Source organism: Pezoporus occidentalis, unplaced genomic scaffold (assembly GCF_034315485.1).
Source record: "Pezoporus occidentalis ecotype Australia unplaced genomic scaffold, CSIRO_AGI_Poc_V1 ctg167, whole genome shotgun sequence".
In the NCBI taxonomy this organism is placed as follows: Eukaryota; Metazoa; Chordata; class Aves; order Psittaciformes; family Psittacidae; genus Pezoporus; species Pezoporus occidentalis.
Genome location: NW_026913499.1, coordinates 1,587,442 through 1,599,999, shown reverse-complemented (window position 1 = coordinate 1,599,999; position 12,558 = coordinate 1,587,442). Strand labels below are relative to the sequence as shown.

Below are 12,558 nucleotides of genomic sequence, written 5' to 3'. Positions count from 1 at the left end.
CCGACCCCTGCTGTTGTGAAGGCGAGTCAGAGAGCGCTGTAAAAGCAGATTTTTCCGCCTCTTTCTCAGCCTCTATTGCGGCTAGAGTCTCAGTAGTCGCCAGGGAGCAGCAAGAGACTTCGCCTCCTTAGACCCTCAAGTAACTTCATCCCACAGGTGTGCCCCAATTTTTTCCCAAGTCCCCGAGATCAAAAGCTTCATTAACCCCCTTGATCAGCTCTTTTTCTTTACTCCAGAGCAATAGTCTTTTTAACACATTATCGTCATATTCTGTCTCTCTCACTGAGAGGATATGCTGGAAGATCTTAAGGATGGCCGTTTCTTCTTTACTTAATTGATTCCCCATCCTAACCCTCTTCCAGACCCGTCGGCTGTTACCTTATTTGCACTGCGTAGTGTCTTCCGGGCTCACAAGGCTCCGTTCCGAGGCGTCTACCTCCCGATCCTGGTCCTGCCGGATCGAACCCAGCCGACGTCCGTGCGGCTCCACGTTTTCCACTTGCTTCGGTGCTTTAATTCCTTCAGCTTCAATATGAAAAACGGGGGGGGGGGGGGGGGGCACGTTGGGCGCCAATTGCTGCAGAATATATGAACCCAGTCAGAAATCAGTATGATCAGACAAAAGCCATTTATTACAAAGCCTTAACTCCTTATATACTATTTCTTACATGCACTTAACAGTGATTTGGCATATTATGATTGGATACATGTCTTGAAGACCCTTGGTGACTAACATATAATTGGTTAAGCACAGGTGTGAGAACTTGACCTCGAAAGCTTGCCAACAGTCCACAGTTCTCATAACTCAGTGAATTCCAGCTTCTTCTTATCTTGCTTGCTTAAGCTTCCTCGGGCCTCTCATGGCCTTGCTGTATCTTTCAGGATTATTCAGAGTTTATGTACCAATTATCCATTCTCCTGTAAGAACACTGAATCCACACAACACCTCCTCAGAATTAATTTTGTGATTAGTTCTTCAATTTCATGAGATTGTTAAATGGATGTTTGCTGCCTCAAGATGGGAGTCCTGTGCTAATAAATGGTTTTGTTAATATCTTTAGGACAAGGAGGCCAGACAAGTTATTCCTAGAAAAGGGGAGTGCTTTTCTAAGCTAAATGAAGAGCTTAGATAGCAGAGCAGGCAGTTAGGGAAACTGGTAACTGTCAAAATGGGCCCTGACAAGAACACTTTTCTGACACAGTATGAGCTCTAAGGTATGTTAAAGTGCCAGATTAATGAATATGAGTCACTGTTTCTCAGGTTTTCAGTTTGTAATGAAGATTGAAGATGTTCTACTTACAAGGTTTTCAACACGTAATGAAGAGTGATTATACTCTGTTTACAAGGAGGTAAATACTGCTGGAAGTATTTAAATTCAAATTCAATTAGTTTTCAAAATCAAAATATAAATAAGTTTTAAATAGTATACAATTAGAGATGCTACTTCCACAGATGCTTCCAAACCGATTTAACCTTGCATCCCTTTCCTTTTGCTCTGAGCAATGCAAAGCCCTTCTCTATGTGTACAGTGTATTTTGTCCTAAGTTGCTGTTACTTTGGTGGACTTTCAGTTATTTTATTGCATATTCATTCCATGTTCAGAATCTCTTGGCAATTCCTGTACATTCAGTCTCCCTTTTGTACTTCTGGTTAAAGCTTGACATCAAAGTTTGTAACTAGTTTTTTTAATTTATTATTTTGCTTTTGCAAAAGAGTGTGCAGTTAAAAACCTGCTGGAAAACTTTGAATAATGAGTTAAACGTAAGCCTCGACATATTTAAGTTTCAGGCAAAACTGAAGGAGTTTATCTATCGTTTCCTGTTGGCATTTAAGTTACTTTCTTAAATTTTAATGCTTTCAAATGCATTAACCTAATTCTCATTGTTCCGAGTCTGTATGCAGTATTACTCATTTCCGAAGGAGATGTTCAGTTTGAATTTAGCAGCACAGTTTATTTTGGTGTATGACAAACCCTCGGAAGCTGCTCTGCCTGCTGGGGGAGCAGGCCTCATAGCGCTAGTTTTAGTGCGCCAGCTTTGCTGTACCCTGGCCGCGGATAAAGGCTTCCTCCCCCGAGATCCCTGCAAGCTCAACGACTTTGTCCTTATTTGTTAGCGCCGCCGGTGGTAGCTCCCCTGCTGTGCCCTGCCCTCGTTACCAACGGACGGCACGACCGATGGCCCCACTACCGCGTTAGCTAAATGTCTGGCGTGGCTTGTGGCGTTCATGTTACGGCAGCTGTCCGACCCCCGCGCACTGTGATCGGCCGGGCCCTCCTCGCCCGAAAGAACCCCGGCCTGGCCGTTAGCGAGCCTCGGGCAAAGGACAGCGCGATCCCCACGACCCAAAAACGAGAAGGAAAAGCTGGCGACAGGTCTCGCCTCTTAGCTACATGTGGGGCTGGCGGGTGAATGAGAGAAAAAGCCCCCTGAACCCCCGCCGCGGGAAAGGACCAGAGGCAGGGGGGCATTCTCCCGCCCAGCGCCGCCACGCTCCCCCGCGGGGATTGGCCTGCTCGGCCCCGGAAGGTGCTGCCGTCACTTCCGTGGAGTCCGCCATCTTGTCAGCGGTTGGGGGAGGCTGCGACTGCCTCTGTAGTCCGCGGTCTGGTGTGGCGTGGCCCGGCCCCATCGTTCGTGCGCCCCGCAGGCCGCGTGCTGCCGCCCTGCCCCGGGCTTGAGCCGCTATGGCCAACAACAGCCCCGCCGTTGGCGCTGGGAACTGCCAGGGGCAGCAGGCGGCCCAGCACCAGCCTGGTGCCATCCCACCGGCCCAGCAGCAGCTGCAGAGCGGAGCCCCCAAGCCGGCGGCCTCAGGCAAGCAGGGCAATGTGCTGCCGCTGTGGGGCAACGAGAAGACCATGAACCTGAACCCGATGATCCTCACCAACATCCTCTCTTCGCCCTACTTCAAGGTGCAGCTCTATGAGCTCAAGACTTACCACGAAGTGGTGGACGAGATCTACTTCAAGGTGAGCCTGCGGGCCGCGCCCCGGGCTTCCCGGGGCTGCGCTGGCGCTTGGCCCGAGCCTCCTCGTGGTGGGGGTTTTTGAAGGGGGAAGACTTTGGTTGCTTCTGGTTATCTTTTGCCGCGTTGTCCCTTATCGTGCTGTAAGCGATGGGAGCAAATGTATTTTTTAGTGCTTGATTGGGGTATTTAACGGTGCTGTTTTTCTTACAACACAAACGTGTTCCGCTTCGGATTTGAAATAACGGAGTTCCAGGTTATTAATTGGGCAGCGTGAGCCTTGGCAGTGGGGATGAAATGGCCGTCTGAGGACCGCGCTTTCATTTGAAGGGAGAGGGGACCCGATCTGCATGTCACTTCACAGACGGGCGCTGCGCGCAGCCCAGGAGCTGCCGGCGCCCTGTAACTGCGCAGAAGTGATTTCAGCAGGACTTTGCATGTGGCCTTCTTCCTCAGTTAGAGGTCAGGATCCCCCCCTCGCACCCAGTCAAAAACCTGTTCAGTTTAGTGCTGCTTTTGATATTAAGTAGGCAGTGCTGGGGATATAACTGAACTGTATCAGTGCACCCATGTCTTGGTTCTTGTTTGTTAGCAGGACTGAATCAGTTTTGCAGCAAGGCTTCCATCAAGCCAGTCTCTCAGGTGGAGGTATGCATAATTAATACTCATCAACACAGCAACATTCTTTTTTTCTGATAATGAGAGCAAAACTTAGATAATTCAGAGCGGATGTCTTCAGTCAGCTGTGCTTTGGTGATGATTGAGGTGTTTTTGTCGGGTGAATTGATTCTGCTTGATGTTACTGTGCCAGAGGGTTTCAGTATACTTGGAAATAAAAGGTAGCCTTTTTGTCTTATTTAAGCAGGGCAAGTCTAGTTACTTTGGGCACTGTCATTAAAAATAACTTCTCAGAAGTGTTTTGAGATTTTTTTTTGCATTGTTCGCACGTACTTATGAAGACAGTGCTACTGTTTCTCATCTCAATGGTAGCACTTCTCTCCTTGCCTCCGTCATTTGGAGTGGACTACTCAGTTCTCCTAATGCTTAAAGTAACATCGATTGTTGACAAAGCTTCTCTTCAGTTAATTTACCATTTGCTGCATATTAGATAAATCGTTATTACTGTCAGAATTGAAAGCAGCAAAGTTTATTTTTGCAGTTGATGGCCAGTGCTGAAATTTTTTTAGAAGAAACCTATTTCGAGAAAATTTGAGAGCTTACAGTCGTTTACAGGGACAGTCTCAGGGTCAAAATATTTTATGTGATTTGCCTTCTTAGTAGTGGTAGAACTTAACTGCAGTAGGTCATATAGTTCATTTGCTTGTCTCAGTGTTTCATTCCTTAAGTGTCTTAAATTGGGTAACAAATTTGATAAACCATTAAATATGTGCTTATTAATCCAATGTAAAAAAAGGTTGTTTACTCAAATTGACAGTTTATTCTGTGTGCTAAATAAAGAGAAAGCTCAGCTGCTTACTTAATAAGTGTGAGGGAGAAAATAACCTGATGGTTAAGGTACTTCACTGGTGTTCAGATGATTTGAGTGCTGTTCATATTTCAAGGTTTCTGAACAATTGCAGACTTTCCCTCCTTCCCCTTCCCCCCCTCCCCTTGAATGAGCACCATGCCCACCGTAGCAGCTGTATTTTCAGGTGTATTTGTTTGGGAACCAATGTAAGTGCCTCATTTAAAAAAACTGAGAATGATGGGTGCTGGCTTATTGGGAGAGATGATCTTAAGTTACGCAGGCAGCTGATGATAGGGACCATCTTTGAAGGTATGGATTCTGTCCAGGTGTTTGAATATATTCACTTGTAGTTCTGGTCTTGTTTCAGTTCTCTTATCTGCAAAGTAGATGACTTTTGTCTTTATCCCCGATGTTAGCACCATGCGCATGCCTTTAACTTCATTTAATCTGTATCTTCCAACAAATTAAGCATATACAGCAGTCTTTGTAGCATCAAAACTTTAAGTACTCTTTTGTGACATGAGTATTGTAAGGCCGCCTGTCTTTTTGTTTGTTTTTTTTCAACCAGCATATTTATTTTGATTGTGGCTAATAAGTAAAAAAATGAAAGCTGCCCTTGTGATAGTGTTGTATGTGATCCTTTGACTAAAAAAAACCTATTTCCTGTGAGAGGCAAATGTGTAAAAAATCAGAAGGATATGCAGTATTGCTTACAAAGTATTTCTGAACTTCTTGTATGATGCAAATAATACAGGAAGTCAAGTGGATTTTGATTTCTGCAGTACTGGCATCTCACAAGAAAAAAAAAAGACAGTTCAGCAGCTCCAGCTGTTGGCATATCTCTGATTTCAGGTGATCGTGCACTTAGTTCTGTTTCAAGTATTGTTAAAGCGTTTTGAATGTAAACTACACGCCACAAAATCTTATCCGAAATCCATTGTAACACTACTGCATCGTTTTTACTTGCTTTTTAAAGTTGATGTGTTGACAAAACGTACTTGCTTATTGAGTCAAATGTAACTTCTCTGCATTTCACAATTTCAGATATAGCTTGAACGCTTTCATAGTTCTTAAATCCCTTGTGATTTATTGTCAAATTTGTGGAATAGTGTTGGGTAACCGTGTTTGTGCACTCGCCTCTAAATGCATTTTAAAAGACTGGAATTGGGGAAAATTTATTCAATTAGTACTTAGAAACCATTTTATCCAAGAACATCACTGCAGTGTACAGAAAAAGACCCTGTCTTTTTCCACTACAGTTGATGGACATTTTTCTTTTGCCCTAATTGTAGGTGATACTTAAATCTCTAGCTAAATTCATGGAATATGACTGTGAGACTGTAGATTTTGACTCCTTTACGTGTCATCAGCAGGTGTTATTAAACTTGGTTAGGAGATATTTTAAATGAAGGTAACCGTTTGGTCTCCATAGAAAATGGTAATGATGCGATTTAGTCATAAAGTACTTGAAAGTACGTGGAGTGTAGAGTAAACATGGATGCTTGCTTTGGGGGTGGTTTGTTTTTTTTTTTTGTTTATAAACTTAATTTGTCTAGCTATAATTTCTTAATATAATTGAAAAACCCAAATGTTTTGCTTTAATGACAAAGCAGTCTTGATCTTCAATTTTGCATAAGACAAGCTGTTTATGATTGATTAGGATATCCATTGTTTACATTAGATTTGTATAAAACATTATGGAGATTGAAACTGTAATTTTATTTTTTCCCACCAACTCTTTCAGGTTACGCATGTTGAACCATGGGAAAAGGGGAGCCGAAAAACAGCAGGCCAGACAGGGATGTGTGGAGGGGTAAGTAGAAGTACGTGCCTTCTTACATTTTTCTGTCTGATAAATTTCTTAGCATAGGCCAAAACTTGCTTGTATGTTGGCTCAGTCCCTAGATGTAACAATGTTTATTACAAAGAATTGATGTGTTCCCCATGCTTCCAGAGCTGTGGGTACAAGAAGTGTTAGTTTTTCCACATACCTCTGTTTGCAGATATAGATTTCATCCTATGTTAGTTACAGAATCATAGAATTCTGGCTTGGAAAGGACCTTAAGGTCATCTACGAACCCCCCTGCAATGGGCAGGGATACTTTCTGCTAGACCAGGTTGCTGAAATCCCCCTCCAGCCTGGCCTTGAACACTGCCAGGGATGGAACATCCACCACTTCCTTGGGCAACCTGTTCCAGTGCCTCACCACCCTCACAGGGAAGAACTTCTTCCTTATATCTGACCTCATCTATAGTTCTCATATTCTTTTGTAGAGATGGGGCAATGTCTTTGACTTTTGGCGTTTTCACCTAACTTTTTTTCTTCCGAAAGGTGCGTGGTGTTGGAACCGGAGGAATTGTGTCTACTGCCTTTTGTCTGCTCTACAAATTATTTACATTGAAACTCACCCGTAAGCAAGTGATGGGCCTTATAACTCATACAGACTCCCCATATATTAGGGCTCTTGGATTTATGTATATTAGGTAAGTATCAATATAATCAACTGATGATTAATTTAATATACAGAAAGCTGTATTAAGTTTCTGCATTCTTTTTGTACTTAAAGGTACACACAGCCACCTACAGATCTATGGGACTGGTTTGAATCTTTTCTTGATGATGAAGAGGTATGTCGGCGAGGGTAATAATTCATTTTCTTTTGTTTCTTCTCATGTAACTGCTGTAGATTTAAACATTCCTTGATAAGGTTTTCTGTAGTTCGAATGTTGCAATGTTATGTTCTTGTTATTTAATTCGTTAGTGCAAGAAGCAGGCCTGGGTCATTAAGCTTAGGTTTCAAAGATTTAACAGAATTGTCTATTGCTTAGGATGTTTCTGTGTCAAATACTACAAAGCCACATGAAAGAGGTTTATTAAACCAGACTACAGACAGCAGGCTCTGTGAGTGTAGCTTCCATGCAGTTTTTAGAAAAAGAAGGATTTTTAAGCAAGGTATAGTAATACCTCAGAGTGCCAAATTTGTGTTTTGCATTAATGGCTGGAACAGGGGGAATTGCTGCTTAACATAGAAGAGTGGGAAGTACATAGTGGAAATGAAGACTGACCTTGAAAAATCCACTAAAATCTCTATGGTGGTTGTTCATGTCCAGGATTTTTTCAGAGCAGAAACAACCAGCCTAATTACTGTGTAAGGTGGCATTGTTTCTAGTAACCTTAATGTCATTGTTAATGGGGCAAAAACCAGAAAGAAACAGTGAAGAGACAATATTATTATGTGGTCAGATAGGAGTATACTGTTTGTACAATAGTTCTGATGTGTACTTTCTGGAGAAGCTGAGTAGGAGCTGGTGGCTGAGGTTGCTCAGTCCATGAAGTTCAGTATACTCTTGCAATTTGTATGTATTGAGCAGGTTTTACATTACATCCTAGATTTAAGAATGGCACAGGAAGGATCACTTGCCCTCTTCAGTGTGACAGTAGGCATCTACTTCAAGAAATTTCAAATGTTGCAAATGATGTCCGAATGCTTTTATTAAAAATAGTGTTAATTATACCTGTATCTGACTGCCATGCAGTGTATTTATTTTAAACAGCTTCTTTCATGCTAAGTATCAAAAACACTGCCAAAGGAAACAGCTGTTATTTCAGGTAAACTTATGTTATTGTATGTTTGTAACAAAAATCTAAGCGAATTGAAATCTTGATTGCATCACTGTGATATCCTCCTTCTCCCCCAGGTGGTGCTAGTTAACATGAGCTCTTCTCTGCAGTGTGGTAATTTATGAGGAGGATTGGGCTGGCTTCATTTTCAGGGTCCCACAAACAGCTTGGTACCCAGGACAAAAAATTGATCACAAGTGTGATTTGTTTTGCAGGTCTTAACTGGTTCGTTATTCACAGCACTTCTTGTAGTTTATGCATTTCAGTTCTTGCAGATACTGCTGATCAGTGTATATTTATTGTTTTTTAAAACCACCCAGTATATTTTTGGAATCAGTGTTTCTTTCCTAGCTGCTTTCAGTAGCTTTGTGGTATGTAGGGAAAAAGTGCTTGGCCTGCTTTTCTTAAGTTTGTTACCAATCCTGATCAAGCTCTTTAGGATAAATCAAATATATTTATATATATGGAATTACTTAAACCTACAGGACTTTTTTCCCCCTCCAGTTCTTAAAATATGTGGAAGCAGTTCATCTTTTGTCATGCTGCTGTGAAAATCTTCCCAGGATACAAAGTTACTTTTTCAAAATGCTTCTTATGTTTATTTTGCTTAACTGTGCGTACTCTCCAGGTGCTACGTTTAACTCCTTTTTTTCTTCTTTAGATCTCTGCAGCGATTATATTTGGAAAAACTGTATATCTGAACACTTAAATGTGTGTGAGTGCAAGCAGTTTTACATTTAGATTTTCTCTTCCTGTTTAGATAACAAATCTCACTTTCCTTGTGTGCTTGCACTATAGGTTTGGGACTGACAATAGCTGACTAACATGTCCTGAGCTGTGAGAGGGCATAGCAAGAAGGCCTTCATGCGGTAATGACCCTTTTCAGAGACAATGGTCATCATGGATTATGAGTTTCCAATTATTTGTTCATTTATTTATTATTTTACGTTTCTAAATTAGAAACCTCACTGCTTCATGGCAGTTGGTTTGCTATTGCTTCCAATTCTGTTAGGATGCCATTTTGTACTAGAGGCTTTTCTGTGATCATTTTTAGATAGGCAATGATGTAGTTCCTAAATGATTTAGGCCACAGGGTTGGGTATGATGGTACGCAGTTGTACATCCACAAAATGGAGTATTAAATGTAGTTTGAGAGGACTTCTCATCTTTGTGGCATTGAGATAAAATACAAGATCATACTGTATAGCCAGACTGTGTAAGGGGATTTCGTGTTAATCTCTTCCTCAGCAGTTCCGTACCATCCAGATGGCTGCAGGATTAGTATGTGCCTGCATGCATATATATTAAGTCCCATTCCCTTTCTGTAACATAGTGCCAAATTCGAAAGGTGCAGACTTTGAATTTTTCTGAGGAGATGTATTAGAATATGAGACAAGTAACTTTTCATAATCATGAGGCTTCAAGAGGGCAGTAGTGTAGCAGCATTTTTTTTTTTTTTTTTTTTTTGGGGAAATTGGTACAGAGTATTTTTGACCATCAGGATATCTTTTTGCTTGTATTTTGTAGGACCTGGATGTGAAGGCAGGTGGGGGTTGTGTCATGACCATCGGGGAGATGCTTCGTTCCTTCCTCACTAAGCTTGAATGGTTTTCCACGTTGTTTCCAAGAATTCCTGTGCCAGTCCAGAAAGCCATTGACCAGCAAATTAAAAGCAGACCTAGAAAAATCAAGAAAGAGTGCAAGGAGGGAATGGAAGAAATAGACCGGCATGTGGAACGTAGACGTTCAAGGTCATTTATGTGTTAAAAGAATGTCAGAAGTTTCATACTGAACCTTGTGGTTACCAGAAACATGTCGTCTTTTCAGTGGGATAGGCTTTAAGGCAAAAGACAAACAGTTATGGATGCTAATGGATTAAAATAATCAGACAGTATTTGGTATTTAAGATTAAATAAAGACTATTTACATAACATATAAATAGGAAACTAAAGAGGGTCCCTTAACTTCAGAAGGTGGTGTTTCATATTGAATATCTCTTGTTTTAAAAGGTCTCCAAGACGATCCATCAGTCCCAGGAGGTCTCCCAGAAGATCCAGAAGCAGAAGTCATCATCGGGAAGGTCATGGATCATCTAGCTTTGACAGAGAACTAGAAAGAGAAAGAGAACGGCAGAGATTAGAACGTGAAGCTAAAGAGAGAGAAAAAGAAAGGCGGAGATCTCGAAGCACTGATCGCACACTGGAACGAAGGCGAAGCAGAAGCAGGGACAGATACAGAAGCCGTAGTCGAAGTCGTGACAGAAAAGGAGATAGAAGAGACAGGGACAGGGAGCGAGAGAAAGAGAATGAACGGAGCAGGAAAAAGGAGAGAGATTATGATAAGGAAAGAGCTAGCGAGAAGGAAAAAGATCGCTCTAGGGAAAGGTCAAAAGAAAGGAAAAGTAAGGGTGATACAGAAGAGAGAAGACACAAAGATGACAAGGATGACAAGAAACACCGGGATGACAAAAGGGATTCCAAAAAAGAGAGAAAACATAGTAGAAGTCGAAGCAGGGAAAGAAAGCATAGGAGTAGGAGCCGAAGTAAGAACACAGGTAAGCGCAGCAGAAGCAGGAGCAAAGAGAAATCAAGTAAACATAAAAATGAAAGTAAAGAGAAGTCAAATAAACGAAGTAGAAGCAGAAGCAGAGGAAGAACAGATAGTTTTGACAAGTCCAGAAAACGAGACCAGAGTCCCAGCAAAGAAAAGTCTAGAAAGCGTAGCAGAAGCAAAGAACGTTCCCACAAACATGATCACAGTGACAGCAAGGACCATTCGGAAAAACATGACCGTCGAAGGAGCCAAAGTACGGAACGAGAGAGCCAAGAAAAACAACAGAAAAACAAAGATGAGACTGTGTGAACTCTTTCAGAAGTGGATCACATTGAATCCTATAAATGTTTGATTAAATCCTGCTCATTTTTTCTTAAAGTTGAGATTGTGCAGTAGTTGATGAGCACTCTTCTCCAACCTCCCTCTAGGCTGCAGATTGTCATTTCCTATTTTGGGTAGGGAAGTGCCTTTGTAAACCCATTCAATGCATTGACGGTTTCAAACCATTTGTTTAGTTTAATTCGTAATGCAGAGATTGTTCTTGAATTTTTATTGTTCAGATGTTTCTGAAATGTACAGTCTGTACATATGTCCTGAAAATGTTTTAATTCCTTTGGCATGGTTGCCATGTTGGTTAAATTTGTATGAGGCAATAAACTGCCACTAATTCTACTTTGATTTTGTAGATGTGGAATTATGGGTTGTATCCTGAAGTTAGTGTGGCTGTGCTTTACATAATACAGCTTTTAGGGATGGATCTTGAATGTGTATTATAGCTGAGATATTTATGTGCATACAATGTACATTGAGGGCTGCAGATCTAAAACTACCATGGATGTCCACTGTACCTGCTGTTTTTTTGTTTTTTTTTTTTTTTTCCCAAAGCTTTTAAAATGTATTATGTTGATTGCCACTGGTATTAAATTGAGAGTGGACTTTCAAGGAGATAGTGGTTTTGATGCAAGGATCTGGACTATGTTGGGGCTTGTTTAGAAATTCTTTAGAAAGGCTACCTCAAGCAGACACTGTAAAGGTTGGCAGATGAGTACCGTAGCCATCTATGCATTTTATTTGTTTAAAAAAAAAAATCCATGTAAGCTTCCATATTACTTTTTTTTTTAACACACTATCCATTTGTGGTCTTTTGATGTTTTTCATTGGCAGCTGCACTTTGTCATTTATGATAATCCTGGGCTAATAAAGGCATTGAAGGTTGGAAGAGGGAAGTAGGAAGAAGAAAATTATTACAAAGGATTTTAGTTTCAAGCTTCCAAAGCATTTTTGTAAGTGTAAGCATTAAGAATGACCTGATAGTGTCCTTTTTTAAGTCATATTTTCTACAAATAGTAAGGGTTGCAGTTTGTGTTGAACATTTCATCTGGCAGATATATTTTTTTTTTAACAGATTGTTAGAAGCAAAAACCAAAATGCATTATAGAAAAAAAAGTCATATCATTAAAGTCCAAGTCTATTTGATAGGTTATTCTGATGACTTGTATACTGAGTGAGGAGAACCATCTGGAATAAACTCTCAATTAATTCCTTTGTATTGGGTGTCAGCTTTTCCCTGCATGTTCATTGCCAGCTGAAGAGTGTTTGGGTTCATCCACATTTCATTTTCAGTCTATGTGACAGTACACAAAATCTCTTATTCATACGAAGTACTTTGTGGGAAGATGTATCAAAGAAAGAAATGCAGCAGCCCAAAGATAGGAAGAACAGTAAGTGTGAGACATTCACGATCATGAAGTGACCTGAAGGTAGACATAAATTGATATTTGTGCCTTTTTCACTTCTTTGTGATGCAGATCATTTAGGCGTGATATTTAAATATTAGGATTTTTTTTTTTTTTTAAAACCTCCAGGAGAAAACAAACAGGGCTTAAATTTCTAACTACATTTCATTCCATAGTATTCAAAAAAGCAGAAATAGCAAACTCAATTTTG

At 40.9% G+C, this 12,558-nt stretch overlaps 1 protein-coding gene across 1 annotated transcript; it reads left to right on the top strand.

Moving 5' to 3' along the window:
• Positions 1-2,538: 2,538 nt before the first annotated feature.
• On the top strand, positions 2,539-12,160 carry PRPF38B (pre-mRNA processing factor 38B). Its single transcript, XM_062613477.1, has 6 exons — positions 2,539-2,972; positions 6,181-6,249; positions 6,769-6,920; positions 7,004-7,064; positions 9,586-9,809; positions 10,068-12,160. The coding sequence occupies exons 1-6, from the start codon at positions 2,688-2,690 to the stop codon at positions 10,918-10,920; spliced, it is 1,644 nt and encodes a 547-aa protein (XP_062469461.1). The 5' UTR covers positions 2,539-2,687; the 3' UTR covers positions 10,921-12,160.
• Positions 12,161-12,558: the final 398 nt, after the last annotated feature.